This window comes from Triturus cristatus, chromosome 3_2 (assembly GCF_964204655.1).
Source record: "Triturus cristatus chromosome 3_2, aTriCri1.1, whole genome shotgun sequence".
Lineage (NCBI taxonomy): Eukaryota > Metazoa > Chordata > Amphibia > Caudata > Salamandridae > Triturus > Triturus cristatus.
Genome location: NC_140584.1, coordinates 496,891,714 through 496,916,768, shown reverse-complemented (window position 1 = coordinate 496,916,768; position 25,055 = coordinate 496,891,714). Strand labels below are relative to the sequence as shown.

Here is a 25,055-nt window from a genome sequence, read left to right as displayed (position 1 = left end):
CTTGATGGTCGTGTGTGCAGGGACAGAAATTTTGCCCGTTCAGTCCTGCAAGACTTCTTAGTCTAGGATATGAGTCCGCACCCACCACCGGGATGGTATGGCTCTGGTATCTGGTTCAAAGGTAAGGAATCTGCAGCTAAAAGTCTCTATCAGATGAACAAGTTACTTAGCTTCAGTAACGCATTATCTGGTAGAGACTATCTAGCTGCAGATTCCTTACAGCCCCACCCATGCCTCTCCACTTTGCGGACTGATATTGTAGGGCTAAGGTTGTTGCCCTTTTCAGGGCCCTAGTTTTGCACACGACTACATCAGTTACTTCATGGCTCTGTGCTTCTGGCTTGGAATGTACGAAAAGTACTGACATCCGCACCCCTGGGTGGTGCCTATATAGGCACTGCGACGTCATACCCGGTACTGCCAATGACGTTACGTGGAGCCTAATGGAGCCACCCGACGCCACGCGCAAGGGGTATTGCTCAGCAAAAGTTTCTGGATCCAGCCTGATGCCTGCGAAATTCAAAGGTGAGGAATCTGCAGCTGGATTGAGTCTCTACCAGATAATGCGTTACCGAAGATTAGCAACTTGTTCTTTAGGTGCTGTTAAAAAATAAATTCTGTGTGAAAATGTCTGATTTGTTTAAGCTACTGCCAACAAGATATAGCTAACAGTGCACCTCCATTGCAATTAGCAGGTCCAGCTCTAGATTATCTTTCATGACGTTTAGTTTAAATAATGAGCATAGCTAAAGCACTGTAGAATAGTTTATGGCTGTTAAGATCTAAATGTATTGTTATGCTTTAAGATTAATTAGCTGGAGGGAAGGAAACAAGACAGTATCTAGTCTCCTATTGTATGAAATCCTTATTTCATAAGAACAATGTCAAATCTGTCAAATAACATCCTTTCCCTGTGACAAATGGGTTATAAACCGCTGCCTTTTGTGCAATAAAAGCACCCATACAGGTAACATCTAGCTATCTACCTAGCTGTCTGTCGCCAAAACACAAATAATCTGTCAGCAAAGGTAGAAAGGTAGCAGTTCTGGAGGAAGAGCGATTGGAATGCAACAAGAGTAGTGTAAAGAGCTCCGTAGTAAGTTAAATACAGCTATAATAGATTACGGACTTTGAAAAGTCACAGTATTAGGGTAAAGACTAATGCACCAAACTGGTGATAGTTGTAGCAAACTTTGGCATGCAGAATTACGCTAATGTCATATTCGGTTAATGCCAGTGATTTAGTGCTAAGACAGTTGTATAGTAAATGAACTGTGGGGAATCAACAGCGCGTTTGAATATTTCTATTATACATTATAGGGTGGGGATCGGGCTAGTGACTCAAACAGTTTAAACATGTTATGGAAAATAGATTCAGTGTAGTAACGCATTACGATAAGATGCAGCTAGGGATGAACATTTGGTAAATGAGATAACTTTTGCAATAGAGACAATCGTGAATTGTAAATCATTAGGCTTAAAAGGTATGACTATTAAATTCAATAAATTACATAAAGATTAGCCATTCCCCTTATTGAAGTCTACGTAGGGCAGCTCCGAACATCAGTAGTACAATCTGTTGTCATATTGCGTGATAAGAGTTGTATTCAGTGAATGTTCATTTTAATGACCATTAAGCAAAGTGGACAACAAGATATGACCGATATGGTTGACCAGTTGGCTATTTGTTATCAAAAGCAAATTACTTGTGATCCCAGACATTCAGGTACAATATTGGGCTTCTGGATGGGACATTGGGGTGCTGGAGGAAATGACATAAATGGTTTCGAAGCAGTCTTGGGAACCTGTGACTGTCACAACTTCCGAGCCATAATCTTCCAACCTTTGTGAATTGAAAAAAAACAGCCATTTAAGAAATATGCTTCATGTTTAGGAAGAAAGCTACTTGGTTTAATAAAATGGCATTTCCATGTGTATTATTCGACATACAGTATAATTGTTCATGCGTAACTACCGCTCATAAGTGCAATAAAAAAACAAGAATTTTTCCTTTCTTTATGTCAAAGTTTTTTCTTTGTGGACAAACAATTTCCGCCACCTACCCACCAGCTTTGGGGTTTCTGGGTGCCATACTTGCCATACAAAGGGAGGATATACTTTTGTCCCTTTACCAAACCGACCCAAGTTGGGAATGGAACATATCTACACATCAGTTCTTAATGAGTCTCTAGAAGCAGTCCAAATTTAGATGTTTCAGAGCTATTTAATCTGAACTCATCAAAAAAAGATCCTTACCTGGGGAAGCTTGGCAGAAATAAAACCACACCATTAGCTGGCGGAAGGAAATTGGAATTTCCCTGTGAAGCGTGATCATGTACTCCAAACTCTCACTCCAACTTCAGGCTAACAAGTGACAAAAACTGGTGCCTATACCCAAGAGAATCCAATGCTGGATTTTCTCTTAACTGGAACTCTCCCAGAGGTTTTCGGCCTCAAGACACTTTCAGCTGTAACACCTTGACTATGCCAATGGGCTCTGTGTTAGACTCCCAGGCATAAGCCAAGCAGACTACAAAGAATCTTGAATATCGAGGCTAGACAAGCCCCAAACCCATGCCGATTTGACCACATGCACTAGCTTTCCGTAGCTAGAACTCGTAGGTTATCGATTGTTGGTTTTTCAGCATTTTACAAACACCTCTAATACCATTAACAATGTTGAAAAAGAAAGCGAAAAGATATTTTTCTCCAAACCGATATTGTTGAACTATGAACTTATGAAATGTATTCATATTTCAAATACAAACACTTCAGGTAAACGTCATGAACCATCATCAGGGGTTGCGGGGGCGAAGAGAGGGGGGGGTTGAATATCGAGGCTAGACAAGCCCCAAACCCATGCCGATTTGACCACATGCACTAGCTTTCCGTAGCTAGAACTCGTAGGTTATCGATTGTTGGTTTTTCAGCATTTTACAAACACCTCTAATACCATTAACAATGTTGAAAAAGAAAGCGAAAAGATATTTTTCTCCAAACCGATATTGTTGAACTATGAACTTATGAAATGTATTCATATTTCAAATACAAACACTTCAGGTAAACGTCATGAACCATCATCAGGGGTTGCGGGGGGAAGAGAGGGGGGGGTTGTGTGTGTGGTTCAGCCAAAGCTACGTTGGAGTCCAGGGAGTATAAGATATAATAGTACTGTAAGCAGGCACACATGATGCCATTACACTTCTTAAGAGGCACTTGCATTATTGATATAAATCCATCAGGTACACATCATCTGGTATTGTACAAGGCGTGGCAGTGCGATTTCTGTACCACTCTCTAAACAGAGATAAAAGAGCGATGACTATATTGGTCGGTATTTAGGATTTTACGAATCACGATCACTATTAAACGTAAGCATACAATGCCAAACCGGTAACACTTTAAAAACAAGCATTTGCAATGCAACAGGTCTCGCATTTACGCGAGTTTAAGCTATTGGCATTGTAAATGACAATGCCTTTTATTTATGTTTTAAAAACAAAACCTAAAAAAGGCATTGTCATTTACAATGCCAATAGCTCAAACTCGCATAAATGCGAGACCTATTGCATTGCAAATGTTTGTTATCTATTTATTTTATCATCATAAAAACAACTAGTTCTTAGCTGCACGTCATCAAGAGTTAATACCCATGTCCGATGGTGTCGCTATTTCTTTTAAGAATTTTAATATCGACAGATCGCTTATGCGATTTTAAAATCCTTATTTTCGTACACAAATTATTTTGTTCGTTGTTTCATGTAATGATTTAAAGTATTTGATTATGAATACATTATTTTATTCATTTATTCGTGTATTTCGGACGAATAGATCCTGTACTGGGAAGTGCACTTTATATCGAAAATAGTTGCTGTAATTAAAGCAAAAAAAGTCTGTATTAAACAATGGGCAAGCGCAGAGCTCATAATTCATCACAAAATCACTTAATTATGACACTGAAGAGTACTGTTACGGATATGAGTGAGTATTCTTGCATATAATGACGTCAGGATGATTCAAATACCACCCATCTTAGTGTATATGCGCACTGTATAATGTGTCTAAAAACACCATATCACGTGAGGCCCTAAGGTAACCCGACATACCTCCGTTTTAAAGTGGACGCCGATATGTCCTTGCGTGACCTTCATGTAGAGGCGCTATGCGTGTGCTCACGTCATGCGTGTGCAGTGCTCACCTCCGACTTAAAAGTGATGAATTAATACCCCTGTTAAACACACTGACGTGGAACAGCGGTGTTCCTTCATAGACTGGTTTGGGCTCTCAAGTCAGTAGGATGCCTACTGAAGGTTTACAAACTTTGGACCAAGAGTTTGGGGGCAGTTGTCTAATGGGAGCCTAGAATATAGGCTTTCGCACATAGTGCCATACACAACACAAGCCATGTTGCCTATAACAGCTAAAAGCCGTCTCGTACATGAGACTAAAAATTGTGCTGATGTCAAACTGTGGAGTCAAATGCAAATCTCGTGGAGCAGAAAGAACAAGTGACTGCTTTACTCCTGTGCAGGACTCTGCAGCGTCTCTGGCAAGGGCAGGAGTACATCTGGTGTGACGTGTCAGAGGGCGGAGTGGTGCACTTCAGTGAAAGGAAGCAGAGGCTCTGCTCTCCTCCATGTGACATCCAAGGCCACAGTCGTAGGTCCTGGGGTTGTTGGTGTCACCGCACTCCTTTAGTAGTGGAGCTGCAGTAGTACTCCGGGACGCAGTTGGTCCAAAAGTCTGGCGAGACATTTGACGTCGGGCAGAATACTCTCATCTTGTCTGGGCGTCAAGAGCGAAGGGAGGAGGAGGCGGAAGCAATGAGGAGGACGCGGTGGAATTGTAGAGGACAGGGGGTATGGTGAAGCAACAGGAGGGTGTGGGGAAGCAACACAGGTGGGGGGACGCAATCTAAGGGCTAGAGACAGCAACGTGGAGGTTGAGGGAGACAGAAACTGGAGCAGGCAGGGGAGAAGCACACCCACATGAGGGCGCAACACTTGAGCGTGGAGGAGAATGAGAAGCACATTGGGAAGACAGCTGGAAAACACATGCACTTGTGGAGTGCGTGAACAAAAAGAAAATAGCAGCGCATGAAAAATGTGCAGTGGAAGGACACAAGTATTGTGTCGATGCTGCAGTGGAACAGGAAGGAAAGCCCACACAGGTTATAGAATAAGTAGCAAGCTAATGAGTGACAATGACGCCAGCTACAAAAAGTTTTTTTTGGGTGGCTAATTCTTACAGCGATAGTCAGAGTGCAGATGCAGGGGCTCTAAGAAGGGGTGAAAAAACACAAAGCCTCGCTAGCAAGTAAATGTACTTTTAAAGACCTGTGAAGTACTCTGGTGTGGCTGTGTGTGGGTGCCCGGGAAGCTGTTTCAGCCGGGCTGACACACACGACGTGGTGGTGGTGGGGGGAAGGGGAGGGGGGGGGGTTGAAGCCCGTTGAGCCCAATGGGCGTTGCGCGCCTGATAATGAGCAAGCACATCGGAGCGCCTTCAAGGCCCAGCAGTGGTAAGTCCCAGTACATTCTTGTTAAGCCCACTATAGTTTTTCGCAGCATAGACGTCTTGTGTCTGGTAGGCGAGAGTCAAGACCTAAAAAGGCTTCATTGGATACTCCGAGGTATAATCCGAGCATTGAAGACGTGATTGTATTTCTAGGAGTGATTCAAGGGACAGACAAGGAAGCGCATCGCTCAGATTTATTACTTTACAAAGGGTCATGATACAAACGTATTGGGAGGTGAGGCGGAGTTGTGACTTCAAGATGGCCTCCTCGATAAAGGTGGTAAATGCAGGGTTAATGGTAAATGTGAGGTAACCTAATCAGTGAGACAAGGGTATGATGTGTGCAAGAGCAAAGACCGACCTAGAATCTATGTTCAGCTACGAGTGCAAGAAAGAACCGAGGAGATCGGAGCGCGCCTATCCTTTCTCAGTGGTGTAAATAGCCATATCGTCTGCTGTACAGTGCCTAGAAACAATACCACTGCATTAATGCGCTAAAACTTAACTGTGTATACCTTTGTTACAATTCGTCTACTGGCGCGGGTTGTTTGCGGTGCCCTTTGAAAGTGATCAGTGCTGCTTTTTGGGCGTCCATCCGTGTGCCCCTGCCAGTGAGGACTGACCTCCGTGTGAACGAGTCCACAGCACACGGGGGGCCCCAGGGGTCTGTCGACGATCCAGTCCCCGGGTCCAGCCCGTGGAGGGGCCCCAGCTACAGATAGGGCAAGCTGGTTATTGTGCCCTGTTTGTTGATGTCTCGCTCCGCACGCCTAGAAGCTGCTGCTGGCCGCTTGCTGTGTCAGTGGGTGCCAGTCGGTGGTCTGGGGGGGTCTGTAAGCGGACACCCCATCTGTCTGCGAGGCGCCTCGGCAGATGGGCCTCTATGTGGGCGGTGGTTCTTGCTTGAGTAACCTCTGGGCCAGGCCCGGCCCATGAACTCTATCCTCAGCTGACAGTCCAGCATCTCTGCAGCCCATCCCTCTCCGCACGAGGGGGCGCTGGGGTCTAAAGCCGATACAGGCCGGACCACAGAGCCCCCTAGGCGACCGCCTTGGTGATGTGCCCATCATCCGAGGGGTAGAGCCCTCTGTGAGTGTTTGCTTTCATGGAGGGTCAAAGGTCACATGGAGCGTGCCCTCTGAGGATGAATGACCACTGCAACACGAGACGTCAGACCAGGCACGGATCTATGCAGTGTCCTGGGCCTTGAGGGGTGTATGGGTCTGACGTAAGGTGAGGGCCGTGAGGATAAAATAAGCAACCGACACCCATGTTTCTCTTTGAAGATGAGAGAGTCTGCCCTTCGGTAGGGGTGTGGATAACGTGAGGTGAGGACCGGAATTAGAGATGAGAGCCACCATCTTGGAGGCCTTCATCATGAGAGCCCAGACCCTCCAGCCAGAGCCTGAATGTGGCAGAGAAGCTGGCGAAAGAGCTGAGGTGCCCGTCGCACTGACAGTCCACATACATACTGTATTTATTGTACTGCACCCGGGTTTACTATTATAATCTCTGCAGTGTTCTGCATCACACCTAAAATTCATTTAGTCAGTAGCGACAAATAATGTTATCTGCTCAAAATTGACGATGACAGACCGTTTTAGGCTTCTCCTCGGACTCTAAGTCCAAGAGACGACTCAGTCTGCAATGCTGCCAGCTGTATCCACCTAGCTGGACTCCGCGTTGGCACCGGCCCAGCTGGTAGGGTGTTAAGCACTGGTAGCTCCAGAGGGCCTTTGTATAGCCATGTGATGTCTCCTTGTCGCCGCAAGCACATGGTTCGAACCCATTCTCATTACAAGCGCTGACAAAGCCCATAAGTTTCTTGTTGGGTGCTGACCTGCTGGCTTATCCAATGCTTGTTTGTTTGTGAATGCTTTTTATAAAAACGTTTATTACAAAAAGCCTTCAGATAGCTGCCCTTGCATGCACAATCATTTGTACACATGCTCGGGTTGTGATGGTGAACGTTTTTTGTAATCAAATTCTCCAAAAAGCATTTAAAGAATACTGAAGAACGTGCTGCCCAGAAATGATGGATCGTGATGGGACAGGAGCACCATTGAGGCAGCGGCCAGACTCTGACAAAAGAAAAAGAAGTCAAAAAGAAAAGAAATAAAAAGCAAATGTTAGACCACACTTCCAACCAGGGCAAAACCAAAGGGGATGATGGACGGAGTGTTGAACATTGCAAGCACTCACCCCCAGTCAACTGATCTGGGTTTAATCCTTCATCATTCTTTAGCTCACTCCGCCACCCCAGTTCAGACATGGCAAATCAGTCTGACCCTGTGCCTCATGGGAACAGTCCAGCCCGAACTGCCAAGCCATGTCTTCCCTGGACCGGAAACAAGCATCCTGGGACCGGTTTCGGGCTAATCAGCCGTCATCAGCCAAGCTAGCTTGAATTCAGTGGCAAAGTGAGCAAGGGACCCACGTCTGGGCCTACCCTGCCAACTTAGGGCAAACAAAGCAAAACCATCAATAGTTCTTTTTACACTTCTAACCAGGGCCGGCTCTAGCGCTGGTGGCGCCTGCTGCGACGGTCTTTTTTTTATGCCCCCTTCACCACGACCACCTTCGTCTCCATGAATTCCCTCACTGCCACTCTATCACAGTGCCTCTCACCTCTCCAGTACTACTCCAAGTACACTCACATTCAGTTCTGGGATCTGCATCTGCATGGTGCACAGTGCGTTAAATGGGGTGAAAAAGATGGGGGGGTGCAAAAGGGGTGTGGTCTGTGTAACAAAGGGTGTGGCTTAATGGAAGGGAACACGACCCTACACAGGTTCTCGAAACGTTTCTTCACAAAACCGTAACCGAAATCCGTAAGCAACAATACATTTAAGTTTAGACAGAGCATTTTTCTATGCCATTAAAAATCGTAAGTTTGAAAGGACTTTTTTGGGAAGAATACAGGTATTTCTAAACAGTTGACTCATTTTCGGGACTGGTTACTATAGACTTTCTCCACTGTCATACTAAATACAAACGCCTATCGGAGAATGTTTGGGTTACTTTTATTTATCAACGAACTGAGCAGAAATTCTAACTTTCCGTGTTTTATCCAGAAAATGTTGGCAGCCATAGAAAAGTGAGAAAACAGCAATACTGGATGACGTGCTAAACAAGCGCTTGCCATTGCCTTGTCCTCCCCATGACCCCGTGCGCCTCTGAGCTCCGTGCCTGCTTCATAGCTGTCGTCAAGCCTTTTCTTATCTGCTTGTTAAATAAACAAGCAGATAAGAAAAATCCTCACGACAGCCGTGAAGCAGACGAGGCAGTCCACCAAAAAGCCAAAGGGAGGCAACGACAAACCCTCCTTTCCAATGGGAAGCCAGCGTTTACCATAAACGCTGACGCTACCCAATGGAAAGGAGGGGCGGGGCTCGAGTCCCCTTCTCGAAACTGACTACCTAACTATAGCTCTCGCAGGCGAGGAGCGCATGCGCGCTCCGACGCCAGGCGAGACCTAAAAATATGTTTTATTAGTAACACAATACATTGCATCACAACGCTAGAAAGAAATGTAAAATAATAGAACAATATTACGTAACTGACGTACGCAAAGAATACATTCCTAACTGAGAGGGTTGTACTTATTTTATCCCCAGTGTCTGCATCCCAGTGTGTCAAGATGCGAAATTGAATTGGACAAGCACTCATCATATTCTCCCGAGCACTCAATTGGATTGTTTTTCTTCAGTTTTAAAATGTTTACCTTATTTAACATTTTTTTTCTTCTTTTTGTAGTTTTGTCAGCCTGGGGGATGGCAGTTATCTCGAGAGAGGAAGCAGCCCACATTCTTTCTGGTGGTCCTTACGGATATCGACTTAGATCGACACTACTGCGCCTGCCTGACGTTCTACGAGGCTGACATCAATCTGCAGGTAATGCAAGACTTGGTGAAAGATGAAGGGGATAGGCCTGGACAGCTGGTAACGTCTTAGATTGTGCAAGGTTCAAAATATTAAGAGACGATCATGGCATAATTAACTTGTGGCATCATATTGGTTGGCTTCCTTTATCTGAATCACCATCTTTTTGTGCAAAGTTTGGTTAAGTTCCAGCCAGGGAATTGCCATCGTCCAATGTATGAGGAAAGCGCTATTGTCCATGCAACTTTTCTATTGAGATATTATTGAGACACTAAGATTGCATGCTGCAGCGTTCCCCGTTCTGTTCTGTTTGTGAATCTTTTTAAATAAATTAGTATTGGCACCAACTCACACATTTTAATAGATTATTGCCGTAGATTACACATGTCGGTTTATTAGAAAATACATGTAAGTGTTTCAGATCAAATCGTTTTGGCGTTGCATTCTTTCTGAAAGGTGGGTGATGTCAAGTTTGCTTTCTAGATTTGACTTTTTTCATTTTGCGGTATCAAACTTGAACTAAACTTGTTCATGTCCCTTCAATCGTTTTCATCACTCCTACCCTTGGCATGTACTATTTGACTCATTTTGTGGCTAAGTTTTTAATGATTATTTTTTCAGTTTCTTCTATACTTGGCCTTATCCAGGTCTTTTAGGGGCCGGGGGGGGGGGGGTCTCTAAAAGGGATGAGGCCTACGACGTGTAGCTAGTAATCCTTTCAATCATTTCCAAGGCTGTGACCCATATAAATCGTGGGGAGCTCCTCTGTTATTGCGGAGGAGCGTCGCCCCTCTGAAATTCCCCAGAGACAAAAAATAAAATGGTCATGACGATAAGTCATGACCATTTTATTTTCTTTCATCACCACCCCCGCCCCCTTACCACCCGTCCCGAACAGTGTGTCAGGACGGGGGCGGGGACTGCAGAATGGCGGCAGCAGCAGGGAGGAGGGTGGGCTGCCTTTTGCATTTGTTTAAAGTGTGCATGTATCTGACACACATGCACACTTTAAACCTCTCAATACAGCAGGGCTGGCTTTAGGCGAGTGCGACTGCACCCGTGGCTGACCTAGAAGGGGGGAACCGACCTCAAGGGGGCGGGCACTGTGTTTAGCAATAACTTATGAATAAAAAGCACCTTGTGCATTCAGCTTTCGGGCAGCAATAAAAATGTCAAGATAACTTGGGATTAATGTTCCTGCCAGAGAGTGAGAGAGAGAGATTGACGTTTTGTCTAGTGGCAGTTTTGACTCACCATAAAGTAGCACAGAAGGTTAATATGTCTGCTGCAAAGAACAGATCTGTATTTTATGTGGATAGCTGAGTGGATTAGTAAAGCCAGCCATTATCAACTCTTTAAAACAAATGAAATGTATGTGAGAGTGGCTATCATGAGCAATTAGGCACTTTTGCGTGGTGGCAGTGATTGTTGCACTGGGTGCCACCAATGCTGAAGCTGGCCCTGAGAGTAAGTGTAGGCATCCAGTTCCCTCATGAGTGCTGCTAGAGGCCGCTTCCTCCAATCAGGGCACTGCTCTCATGGATTGGCTTGGGAGCGTGCCTCGAGGAGAGAAGATGATGAAGAACTTTGTTTCGTTGCAGGAATGCAGGAGGGTAAGTGTTTTATTTTATGGGATTTTTTTTATCCCCACCCGCCTCACCACCCGCTGGGCATACCAGTTGCCACCGATATAAATAAGGGAATGTCTAAACTCATTTAAAAAAACAAAAACCCTGTGCTCCCAAAGCACCACCTGGACAGTGTTTCGGTGCTACTCCATGAGTATTCATAAAAGATATAGGACATAGTAACAGATATGTACCTAAAACAAGCCAAACCTTTGTTACCATTTTCAGATAAATGAGTAACCACAATGATTTTTGTGTGAATAATTTGAATTGAAAAATGTTGAAATATTAGGGAATTAAACTATGGAATGTCGGTAGAGAGGCGGTAGTCTCCAGAGTGTCTCATGCACTCCCATTCTTCCAGTCACACCACTTTCCTCTGTAATATCTCTGTCAGACGCCTATGTTCCTTTTCTCCCCACATTTTTCTGAAATCTTCAATTTAAAACCTCACACCTGTCTCTTTACTCTTCAGCACCCTCTTTTCACTTTGACATTTACTTCCTTTGTCTTCTGCACTTCACGGCCCCTACACACACAATGCATTCACCTGTGAGCACTGCATTTTCTTTTTCTTTTGCACTATCAATATTTCAGCAGAAGTGTACCTCCTTCACACACTTTAGCATGGAATCACAATTCCATTTGACACCCGTGACCATTGCTCTGTGCAATCTGCAGAGAGGCCAAGGATTGTTATAGGGGCAAAACTGCACCCCATAATTTAGACACCCTAAAATGTACCTCATACCTTCCTCCCACAGTTTACTGGATTTGAGACAGTGTTGACCTCGGTTTCTTGAGGCAATGTGTCCCCGCGTTACGGCACCTCCTAAAAATATCAAATAAGCAGAAAAAACATAAAAAGTAATGGGGACCACTCAATAACTGAGTTCAAGAGCATTGGAAATTTAAAGGGCTTTATTACAGAAAAGCAGAATTAAGCGGTACAGAGTAAATGTCTGCACTTTCAGTTGCAGAGCTATACAGAGCAGACAACAGTCAGAAAATATTTAAGTCCCAGATGAGGAGCAAAATCTAAAAATATTCTGACAGCATCCCTAGTAGAAAACAAAAGCTTCTGGTATATCGCCAAATCAGGGGATTTTATACAAAATTCTTGCATAAAATATTAGCAGTCCTGCAGTCTCATCTTAGTGTTGAACATATGCACCATTTCTTCAGCAAATCAGACAGATAAATGTCATTGGCTTAACACATTGGCACTATCCTGTTTTCTCAAAAAAATATTCAATGCTCTCTATGCTAATGGCATCTGGAGGTGGTCTAACACGGAAGAAACATTCACCATTTAGACTTTCTTCTAAGGAAAGGGACAAATGTAGAAATGGAAAACATAGCTCTATGTAACAATTTTACATCCGCATCATGGAGTATTCATCATGAGCAGGACAACAACAGCGGACTGTTTTGTGGAGCCGGTGGGGAGAGGTCGAGCAGGAGGAAGCACAAGTGAGGGACAGAGATGGCTTCCATCTTGTTCAAAATAGTCTTCTACCATTCTCTCTCTTGCCCATGGTGCTCACAAACCAGTGAAGTTCTAGATAGGTAAACTGACTAGAAAAGAGTAAAGAACTCCCAGTACGTGAAGACAGATGATAGCCTCACAGTATCAGGGGGCATTGGATCCTATGGCAAATAGGGATTGCTCATCCCTGCCCAAATCCATTCATAGGGCCTCAGAGCATTGATGTTATGCCCAAAGGTCAGTGCCCGCGTTAAGGCAGACCACAGCAGGAACATGTACACACAAAAGGGAGGCCTGAAGAGATTTAAAGACATGCGAGGGTGAACTCCTCAAATTTAATTGCAAAACACACACAAGCCCTCGGGTCTATCAAGAGAGAGAAAGGAGGCAAAAAAGGCTGACTAGAAAAGAAGGCGTCCCTCACCCACCAAAGGTGGCATGCTTCATCATTGGGACTCCTTCTCGCCCCATGAAGCCTAGCCATGGTGCGGGCTACAACCACATCGCTGCGAGGGAGTTGCCATGGGATGTTTTTTGTGTGAGATGGGTTATAACTAAAACCCAGTGCGAGCTAACAGGTTGATGTGAGAGGTGCAGTGCTAGCGGTGGATTAAAACTAGCTACAAGGTTTACCACATTCTTTTCATTACGGCTACCTTGTGCTACGATTAAAAACAGAAGGTACGACAAAACCATTAGATCCAATCGAGCTGAACTAAGATCGACATGTTTCAGCCAATGACCTAGAGAGTGTTGTGGCTTTCTTCAGGACCTGCCTTCAAGAATCTGCTTGAGATTTCAAAAACTGTTCTCCCTGCAGATTTGCGCGAGGCTTTGGCCTGCTTTACAGTTTGGATTGAGCAGGCTGTGGGTACTCTTTCTCCCCCCACTCATGCCACCATCGCGCGAGGGATACCCCCTCTAAACCATGGTTCTCAGCTGATCTTAGACTGCTCAAGCAACATTGTAAAAAGCTTGAGCGTGGTTGGCGTGTCGATTTCTTTGCTTCGGCAAAAAAGGTTCTTAGAGAAGCTCAGAAGGTGTATTACCAGGCCATCAGAAAGGCTAAAAGTCGCTATTATGCTGACTGTATTGAGTCGGCCCGTAATAATTCGAGTGAAATCTTTTCTATTGTTCAGAGCTTTATGGCCCCTAAGGCTATGATGTCTAAATTCCCGGCTTCTTGCGCCTGGTGTGAACAGCTTTCAAATTATTTCACTGATAAAATACGGGCCATTCAGAGGACATTTGTCAGCCAGTACCTGTTTTTGGGTGCGGCCCCTATAGTTGCCCCAACGCTTTCTGCCTTCGCCTATGTCGACCCGTCGGAGACCCTGAGAATTTTGAAATCAGGGTCTCCGGCGGATCCGTGTTCAGCTAGATTACTGGCCTCTATTGCCGATGTTGTGAATGGGGCTCTAGTCTTTTGCATCCAGCCCAGTCGGGCTTTAGAGCCGCTTATAGTACCGAATCTGCTTTGCTAGACGTTTCGGAAGCTATTCGCGAGTGTTTAGACTCGGGAGGTAGCGCAGCCCTCATAATGTTAGATCTGTCGGCTGCGTTCGATACTGTCCCTCATGTTTTGCTCTTGTCTCGACTAGCAGATATTGGTGTCACCGGACGAGCCTTGAAGTGGCTGGAGTCTTTCTTGGAGGGACGCTCGCAACAGGTCTGGTTGCCGCCGTTTTCATCCCTTCCGCAGCTGGTTACCACGGGTGTTCCACAGGGGTCCTCTTTGAGCCCCCTGCTATTTAATATATATGTCACCCCTTTGGTCTTCTTGGCGGAGGCATGTTGCGCTAAGATTGTGGCATATGCCGACGACACCCAGCTTTTGTTTACCTGGGGAAATCTGATTTTTCCACCGTGAAGGTGCAGGAGTGCCTGACAGCTGTTTTTCAATGGCTCTCGGCGGCTCAGCTAAAATGCAATGAAGAGAAGACTGAAATCCTTCTCTACGGTAATTTTCCTCCTCGCTTTAGGGAATCACTTTGGCCTTCTAACTTTCCCCTACCCCTGTGCTTAGGTCTTCCAGCAAAAATTCTAGGGGTTTGGTTCGATGAGTAGCTGTCCTTCTCAACCCAGATTAAGAGATTGACGGGGAGCTGCTTTGGGATACTTAAGTCGCTTAAGAAGTTCCTTCCACTGCTCCCAAGACCAGCGAAGGAAACAGTGGTCCGGGCTTTGATCCTCTCCCGGGTTGACTATGCCAATGGGCTGTATCTGAGCCTTCCTGATTACATCTTTAAAAAATTGCAGGTGGTCCAGAATGCGGCAGCCCGGTTGGTTTTGAATATTCCAGCGAGGTCGAGTATGGCCAATCACCTGCGCGCGCTTCACTGGCTTCCGATCAGGAAGCGGGTGGAGTTTAAGGCCCTGGTGATAGCTCATCGTGCCTTATATGCTGGTCGTCCGCCATATCTCAGGAAACGTTTTGCCTTTTATGTGCCTACTAGGCATCTGAGATCGTCTTCTCAGCTGCTTTGCTCTCAGGGCGGCTACGGCCTGGAACTCTCTTCCTGTCTCATTACGCGCCATCAAAGAGATCAATCAGTTTAAAAAGCAGCTTAAAACTTTCTTGTTTTAACTCTCCCCTTCTGGATCCTCACAGGCTCGCGCCGGGACACTCCTAGGAGTAGCTGGCGCGCTATAAAAATTCAATTCCATAACATAACATATGCCAGGGATCGTTTTCAGCTACACCAAGAGTTATTCCAGTTCTTTCCTAAAATTAGACTACATTTAATTTTTGTGGATAAGACAACAATCACCACAGAGACGTCAACTATGAATACCAATTTGAGTAATCCAATGACATACAAGGTAGTAGTGTTCCCAAAATGGGTGAAGAACAGCACATCAAATATAGACACATGTCATTTAAAACCAGTCAATGGCGTATTTAAATTTACAAATGCTATTAGTATAACGGGGTGCTGATATGACTGTAAACACTCACTACCTAGAAGTGCCATTGGCAAGTTGAAAAATCAACTCATCCGTACAATTATCAAAAAGACACCAGCTAATAACGCACACCCTTTTCTAAAGTACAATAGGTCTAAACACAACACATTGTAAGAAGACCAGTATTTCTGATAAGTAGATAAACAATTCCAAAAGAGTTCTTGGAGGATTCTAAATATTCCACAGTTCCACTGGATAGGATGAAATACTCGTCAAAGCTTCAAACAGATGTTCTTTTTATTGGTTTTGAAACCCATATTCAATATCCAAAACAGCCATCCAATATCCAAAGCAGCCAACACGTGTTTCGTCCGTGCTTGATATGCACAATGACTTTCTCAAGGCTAATGGTTGGTTTATTGCTTCCAAACTTCAAAGCATGATATCAACAACGAGATATTAGGTCAATAAGACATCTCCATAGTATATAAACAAAAGTCTCATAAAATCCAGAGCAATTCTGTAGCAGTGTTATTTATAATCTTGTCTGTAATCCGATCCTGCGTCTATAATCACACTTAAATAAGGTGTGTCCAGTCAGTAAGAAACCGTATAGTCAGTAGCACGTGTAGTAACCCACGCCTGATAATGCTATTTGAGAATGCCAAAAAGTTGAGTAAGAAGTTTACGTTCAATCCATCCACGGCGCTTCTACCTGCAGAAGTAGCCACATTTGAGAAAGCAGTCATGAATGACATCAGAATTAAACAAACAAAGATGCCTTGGGTCTCTCACAAGCTAACTAAGAAAGAACAATTGGCTCTGTGTACCCTGAGTGAAGACAAATGGATTGTTATAAAACCTGTTGACCAGGGACGAGCCACAGTTATAATGGACACCACTGCATATAGGATGGAATGTCTGCGACAATTGGGGTCATACACATTTTACCGTCCCCTACAAAGTGAACCCACCAATAGGTAAACTTCAATCATAACGTCCATGGTGGACGAAGCACTAGACAATGAGTGGATAACATCCAAAGAGGCGGAGTTTTTTAAAACTAGCGAGCCCATCACCCCATACTTCGACGTACTTATGAAAAGACACAAACCACAAAGATCTCCCCTGGGTAGACCGATCATCTCAGGGATTGGTTCAATACTGGAACCACTGCCACAATTTGTGGATTACTTCCTGAGACCTCTGGCCAAACAGATGCCAACATACTTACAAGATAGTAAGGTTGTTCTCCGCCTATTGAGGGATGTGACCTTTGACACAGAAACCGATTTTTTAAATAAAATTCAATGTGGAATCCCTTGACCACTGTGGGGGGACTTCTTCGTGTCAATAGTCCGGATACCATCACTCCCATTTCTTTCATCATGAGATGCGCTACTTTAGCCATGAAAGAAAACTTCTTTCAATTTGAAGAGCGCCTGTATTTACAAATATCAGGGACTTCAATGGAAAGTACCTTCGCCCTCAGCCTGGCTAATCTTTATGTGCCCGCTTTTGAAAATGAGGTCTTGACAGGACATAATCTATTCCAATCCCATATCATTCTAGGGAAGCATTATATTGACAATATTCTGGTGACCTGGTGTGGTGATGCCACCTCCATTGAACAATTCCACGCCTGGCTCAATACTCAGAACACATTATTACGGTTCACTTGTGAGTACAGTAAGAAACGCCTACCCTTCCTTGACCTTCTCATTGTCGCCTGTGATGGCCATCTGGAAAGTGAAATATATCAGAAGCCCATTTCCCGGAATGCTCTCTTACAGTACGACTGCTATCACCCAAAGGCTTTACTGGATAATTTGCCGTTTGGTCGGTTCCTGAGGCTTAGACAGAACTGCACTAGCACTGAGAAGTATAAAGAACATGCCAATAAATTGCGGCAGAACCTTTTAGATGGACATTATCCACTATCCCTGTTTAAAAAGTCTACCAAAAGGGTACGGAATAATAACCAGGATGCCCTACTAGACAACCCACCAGACAGAGAACCCAAGGACAGACTGGTCTGCGTAAACACTTTTTGTTCTTTATCCAACTAGTTCAAAAACGTGATAATTAAGAACTAGCATATCCTTAACAAGGTTAAAGAATGCTTACAGAAACCCTTGTTTGCGTTCAAAAGGAGTCACAACCTTAAAGACAGTTTAGTCCACACCAGACCCAATCCATCTGCACACAGACTTCTGTCACTAAGACCATTGACATTGGAACAGGCACGCCTTGCATACTAAAACAGCACCCACATTGTAACCGTGAGAGACTCCTATACCTGATTACGTGCCCAAGGTATGTGGGCATGACTATTCGTAAAGTTGAAGTCCAAATACCAGAAAACAAAAGCACCATCAGGTGCGAAAAACAAGCAACCGAACTTATGAAACACTTCCTGGAGAAAAACCACAATGCGAAGGACTTGAGGTGGACAGTCCTGGATAAACCCAATCTGGCATCTACAGCACCCAGTTTAAATACAATTTTATTAAGAATTGAGCAGAAAAGGGTGTTCAGGTTGAGCACAGTAGAAAGTGGACTCAATGATGCGAGACCTTGGCTGTCTCTTGCATAATACACCTGCAGTTCTTTCTCTCTGCCAGGGAATGAATACACTACACTAATGATATGCCTAATACATCTACTGTTCTTTCTCACTGCCGGGGAATACACCACACTTAGGACATGGGACCATCTATTAAATGACCATGATGGTTCATGACCTTAAGTAATGTTTGGTGCCTGTAAGTGAGATGGAAAAGTATACCACCTTCTTCCTCATTTCTCTGCTGGCCTTTCTCTTATTTCGATCAGTCTACAAATGTGATTGCAAGAACTGCTACGATATGTTTCATTTACTTTTTAACTTTCATTTTTTGTGAATGCTTATCCGACACCCAAAATCGTGTACATTTGGGACTCATTTTCCCAACATGCTACTCAGTAGGCATTTTTTGTCGCCCGATCGCTTGTGACCGATAGACTACCCTTCCTGGCAGCCTTCGCGCCCTCGCCAGCGAGCAGTCCGGAATCGGGTCGACCTGCATTGCTAATGGTTGGCAGGCTCCTGTATCCGACGGTATTCCTGTCCCCCGGCAACACGCAAAAGGGACCAACCTGAACCGGCAGATGAGTCTACTATAGAACGGTCAATAAGCCATCTCCTTTTGCCCCCGTTGTTTAGCTTTTCACTGCTGCAATTAATGTTTTACTTCCTGGCTACCAGCGATTGTCTTTTGAGACAGTATATAATATGACCTCATCTATATGTCTCAAAGTTTCCCCCATGGTGGTGTGTTACAGCAGGTTTCCGTGCACCGCTGTAGTTAATTAGCTTTAGTTCCTGGTTTACCAGTGATTGCTTCTGTAGCTTGCGTATTACGAAACTAGCAGCACGACTGGTAATATCTCCATGTGCTGCTTTTCTTTCTCTTTTGACTCAATGTGTTTATATATACAGTGGAGTGTCTACTCCCGCAATGTGTTTATACATACAGTGGAGTGTCTTGGCACCTCTGTTATCTGTTTTACCATAACACGGCGTGCTACGGTGATGTTCTGCAATTGATCTGTTTGACCTTCGGATTACCTTGGTCCATAAAATGGGATATCCCAACCCCACCGTTCCTTTCCACTCCTGATATCTGGTTGGTTATACAGTGGAGTGTCCCGGCAACGATCTTTACACCTGGCCGGCCACATTTCTGTCTACGGCGGGAGTTAAATCCCCTTTTCCAAATCTATGGGTATTGCAAAACCTACCGATGCAGTTTAACAATACTTGATTACGTTTAAGACTTAGTTGTATGCCGAGAGTGCACACTCATAAATACAATACATTAGAACTTCCCCACTCTCCACCTCGCCCTCTTGTTCAGATGAGTTCCGTTTGTTTTGCTGTGGTAGTAGCATTTTGCACTTGGCGGCACGTAACACATGCCATCTACTGGCTGCACCTTCGGGCAGAACAGAATACCAATAGCTCTTGCAACCATACCAGAGCCACTGTTTATGTAGCCTCTCTATCTAGCTATATATTTATGCCTCCACAAAAGTGCTTTGGAAGTATTCCAACACAATTCATAAACTGCTCGGTATGTTGATTTTGTCCACTTACAGATACCACCGGCGATTTCATTATCTTGCTACCTTTGGGTCACTGGTTTTTTATCAAATCCAACATACCAGCGTACCAGCTTACTAGCCTTGTATAATTTTTGCACACTTTTTAGATATCACTTTCGCAGCAGTAGCTTACTTAAGATCCTGAAGAAAGCCACAACACTCTTTAGGTCATTGGCTAAAACAATTGAATCTAATGGTTTCTGTCGTACCTTCTGTTTTTAATCCTATCGCAAGGTAGCCAGAATAATAAGGATGTGGTAAACCTTGTAGCTAGTTTTAATCCACCACTAGCACTGCACCCCTCACAACACTGTTAGCTCGCATTGGGTTTTGGTAATAACCACTCTCACACAAAACATCCCTGAGCTCCTCCCTCGCAGAGAGGGGTTTGTAGCCCGCACCATGACTAGGCTTCATGGTGCGAGGAAGATTCCCAATGATGAAGCATGCCACCTTTGGTGGGCGAGGGAAACAGTCCTTTAAAGGGACACCTTCTTTTCTAGTCAGCCTTTTTTGTCTTCTTTCTCTCTTGATAGACACGAGGGCTCGTGTGTGTTTTGTAGACCACAGCAGGAGCCAGTCACTCAAGCTATCGGACTCCAAACGTCAGTGCCCCGCTCCACCTCAGTCCGATGATCAGGATGGATGGAGAGAGGCTGTCCAGGAAGGGCTGTGGTAGGCCAAGCTGCAGGTGTGGTAGGCAGTGCCCCAGGGGCTCCTTGGGCTTGCCTTCTATGCTCCAGCCCTCTCTTAGTCACTCAGAACCATCAGGCTAGCTCTGTCAAGGCGGAGCCGGCCCAGGAAAACAGTTGCAGGAGGCCTTGATGTCCCCAGTTCACGGCGAGGTCTCTGCCATGTGAATGCCAGACAGAGTTGCAGGCGCTCTGAATCTAGCTCTCTCCCCCTACGGGGCCAGCAGATTCAGAGAGGCAATGGTAGAGTCCTGTTCTCAACCCAGATGCTGCTGGGCTCCACGTTCGCCCTGGCGAGTGCAGATCAGGCCACTGATTCATTGAAGCGCCCCCAGTGCGGTGCTGATGCACCCCAAGTCCTGTAGGTCCTCACGGTCGTCACCCCCGCCAGGCCAGAAGAAAGGAGGCATTCACTCTCCAAAGCTTGCGCCCTGCTGGACACCTCAGGGCCTGGGCCTTTTAACGGCAGTATGCCTACGGGGAGGGAAACTAGTTCAATCCTGTTCCGGGTACATCAGGCAATCTCCAGGAGGCAGTCCGGATCCTCTGTGGTGTGAGCAAGCTTTTATACAAAGATTTTGCCTAACAAGCACATTAATAAACACAATTGCATACATCCTAGGACTTTTGTTCTAATTGTACCTATGTTAATACAGTCCATATATGTAGAATCATGTGTGAAAATGCATAGTAAACATTGATGCACAAAAATATAACCCACACAACATTTCTGAATTGCATGCAAATGTACTGAACCTCTTTATCACACACTGACACCAGCCAATCCTACTTAAACATGCTAGGCCTAATACACAGGGACTCTGCCATATCAAAGTTAACAGAGCTAGTTAACTGTAGATTCAGTGTTTATCTTGATCTTTTAAACAAACTTGGTTTTTAAAGAATATTTATACAATTTTTTTTTCTCCGTGTTTATATAAATGTTTCAACCTCTGAAAAGACCACTGTTAGCTAATGAATTAAGTTGTTATTTAGAAGGTTTGGGATGACGCTTCACACATGTGAATGTAGACTTAAATAGGAGGACAAATTATCGGAAAGTTTAGAGACGATAAGACATAGTTGCAGTTTTAGAAGTTGCTGTCTGGAAAATATTGTGAGACGACTGGGAGTGAATATGTCCCATGGGCACATCGAAAGCGGATTGGTCGACAGAAGAGACCAGGAACAGCATGATTTGAAATAATATTTTTGTATGTCTAAAATAGTGTGTATTCCTGGAGTAGGAGACACCTGCTCATCCATATCTCTTCATAATTTGTCCACGCTGCTTTGAGACTCTACTGAGTTTTTTAACCTCTCTTCATGGGGAGTCCTGCTTTCTTTGGCTTATTGAGATAACTTTGATACTGAAGCTTTATGCTTTATGATTTCTCATGATCCCAGGACTCTTTATAGGTCTCTGGTCTGACACCATTTTAATCTTCTCATTCTTAGAATAGGGACATTTCCCCTATTGAACCCGCTTAATTCATTTGTTTTATGATTTATTGATTACTTATTTTGATTATAACAGTGATAACTGAGATCAATAAAATTAACTTGTGACTTTAATAAAGATGATTTTCTAAAATAATTTGATACATAGCACCCTTTAAATCATAACAAACTCTCTTTATTGACTGAGATGGTGCAGTCATTGTAATGATTTAATTTGGTGTACAGCTCTTAATCTTCTCTAAAACAACAGCAAAGATCCATTGGCCTGAGAGAAAAGTAAAGCAGGGGGATTAGCCCTGATGATGGTAAATCAAAACTTTAATTGAAACAATTTCTGCTCTAGCAGAAAAGTTGGTAGCAGAGGATGGTTTATGCTATGAGAAGAAGAGCTGTAATTAATTACCCTGAGATAGAGTAATGCCCAAGTCCCTAGCGCCTTCAGACCCTCACTGGTGAGTAGCGCGCTTATAATTCCCCTGATTGATTGATAGTCCAAAGTCTGAATTTTGAAGAACTAACGAGGTGTGGTTTTGTGATTTCTGTTTGTGTGTTGAAGTGTATGTCAGATGAATTGTTGATGCTTATTTATATATTGTAAAGAAGTTAAATAAGTTATTGGACTAGATGTAGCCTAAGATCCTGGGCTAGAGAAAAATAGATTTTGTCCTTTTTCTTGTTTGCTAAAGAATTTGTGGTGCAGATCATGAGGTACTGTCGACTGCACAATTGAGATAGGAAATCTAATAAGATGTTGTGAATGTGTTAATATTGATTCATGCTAGGAAAATGTATTGCACAAAGTTTAAGCTACATCGATTAAGATGATTTCCCACTTTTTTTAAACATATCTTTATTGGCGTTTGAGACCAGTATAGAGGGTACAGCTTTGTAAACATGTTGTGGAACTTTGTGGCAAGGGAGACCAATTAACCAAGAGAGAGGAAAAAAAAAGATGATTTCCCACTTGTCGAGATTTCATTCGCGTGTGTGAAACTCTTTTTGTGTGGAAAAGCCGGAAGGTGTAAAAATGTTAATATTCCGGTTGTTGAATTATCTTGGTTTTCTTTAGGGAAGCCAACAAAGTTTTTGTTGTAATTTTGCAATTGTTTGTTTTGAGATGTCATAGTTGTTACGTACAATAAAATTGTGAACTGCTGCAAGGAGTGAGACAATACGTCATAGTGTACGGCGCTGAGATTGGTTGGTTGGTGTAATGTCACGCTGCTATTGGTTGATGCTGACACAGAGTGCTGCGCTGGCATGTGTAAATTGTTGTACAAGTGCCTCATTGAGATTGGTTTAATTGAAAATGGTTAAAGAATCATAAAGTATTAAAACTATAACGCAATTGTGGAAATTAATTTGATGTATACAGAATTGAAAATCGAAAACATTGAACTGAATTGAGTCGCTGAACACTAATTGTTGAATCATCGCAAAAATGAAATGCTTTAAAACCTTTAAGAGTTTTGTGAGAGGAGACGTCAGGATTCTATTACAGAAGGGTGAAGAGGCACCACCCAAGGATGCACCAGCATACTACATGTCAACGAATGTGGGATTACACACATTTATGGATTCAACAACGGTGCAAGATCACTGAAAATGAGGGTTCACCTAAATTTCCACAACAGTGTTTTTGATTTAAGGATCATTGAACGCTTGAGGAAGAAATGATATGAGTTGAAACTACCTCCTAGACCACACAGTATGAAGCATTAAACCTTTGGTAGAATACAGCACATGTCAAGCAGCGAGAGAAGTACCGAAATAAGGTTAAACGAGCTGTGCAAAATTACACAGATGCTCATTGTAATGAAGAACACCAAACTTTGCGAAAAGGTATAGTTGAGGGAGCTAGAATGTACCCAGCTATAACCACAGAGAAGACTAAAAAGAATAGGATACAGGGAAAAGATGACGAGGGAGCTGCAAACAAATCCGATCCTGATAGTGATTCAGCGGTTGACATTTCGGGTGTATTACTGGCTGTGTGTCCACCACCATATTTGGCCCCTGCTACAGTTTAGAGTCCTTCGACTTCTGGCACTACAGTGGGTACTGTCCCAGTTGATCTGAATGTGATTCAAATCGAGAGACCATTGCAGGTGGAACAGCCTGATGTACAACCTGTTGTATCTAATATTGAGCCTGCACGAATTGAGAATGTTCCACAGAATAATCTGCAGATGTTACTGCTTCTATTGTGACAGTACCAGCACCAGTTACTAAAGTAATAGCTGCTCAACATTTAGAGAATTGATTGACCACTGCTCCTATTAATATTGTCCCAAAAAATATGGTTCAAGGACCCGTTGGAGAAGCACCTGCAACAGGGTATACCCCTGCATTGTAGAATTCACAAATTGTTGCCTGAACACCACCGCAAACAGCCCACTCATTAAGAGAAGGGTGAAGGATTGTTTTTATGACACAAGTAGTACAGGGAAAAACAAATTAATTTGAAGATGGAATTATTTCACCATGGTTTGAAGAACCTACAGGCAATAAAAAGACAGGAAGTGTAGAACATCAAGCAACCCTAGAACCTGAAAGAGAGAGACCTCTGTCTCATAGTTGAAGGTTGAATTGGAAGAAATTATTCTAGGGTATTTAGACCTAGGACATGTGAACCAGTATCAAGAGAATGAATTGATTTCTTAGTCAAGAGATTTCACGATGCGCAGCTGCTACACATGATAAATTAACCGATTTGCTACGAAATAAGAGGTTGATCTTTCAAAAAGAGTCCTGTTACAAAAAAATTTCAGGGCAAAATTAGATGATGAAGCAATTGAGATGATGCGTTCTCCAGGAATGTGATTACACATTACTGCGTTAGTGAAATGTATCAGCAAATAGAGCGATTTTGAGAAATTAGAGAGCAAATGGGCAAAGAAACAGGAAAAGAAAAAGAGACAATCCGATGCGACTGAAGCAAATAATAAGTCACCGCCAGGTCCCCCTGATGAAGAAGAAACATTAACTTTCGTGATGAGAGATAGCAGGTGGAGGGAATGTACATGTATGGTGGAGTAGGGAAGATCTTGAAACATTTACAATTTTTCTAAATTGAAGGAAAATCCTATGCAGTGGTACACGCAAGTTGACAGGTTTGTGAATATTTCAAAAGTGAAGTGAACTGATTTGAATACCTTCTTCGCAATTGTTGTACCTAGTGAATTGTGGGCTGAATGTAAAATAGCAGTACGATGGTTCAGTGCTGAGCCTCAGAGAGATGCGCTTACCGGTGCATCATCTCCTGTTGTGATGACCAAGTATGATGAGGTGACTTACGTACTTACTTGAAGGTCAAAGTTCTAGCCAAAGATA

At 43.7% G+C, this 25,055-nt stretch overlaps 1 protein-coding gene across 6 annotated transcripts in view; it reads left to right on the top strand.

Annotated features, from left to right (window-relative positions):
• Positions 1-25,055, top strand: part of SBF2 (SET binding factor 2) — a 2,080,461-nt gene that overhangs the window by 432,518 nt on the left and 1,622,888 nt on the right. For all 6 annotated transcript variants that reach the window (XM_085648170.1, XM_085648169.1, XM_085648168.1 and 3 more), the window contains exon 3: positions 9,274-9,411. In XM_085648170.1, coding sequence (XP_085504296.1) covers positions 9,274-9,411 — 138 coding nt within the window. The remainder of the gene's footprint in view (positions 1-9,273; positions 9,412-25,055) is intronic.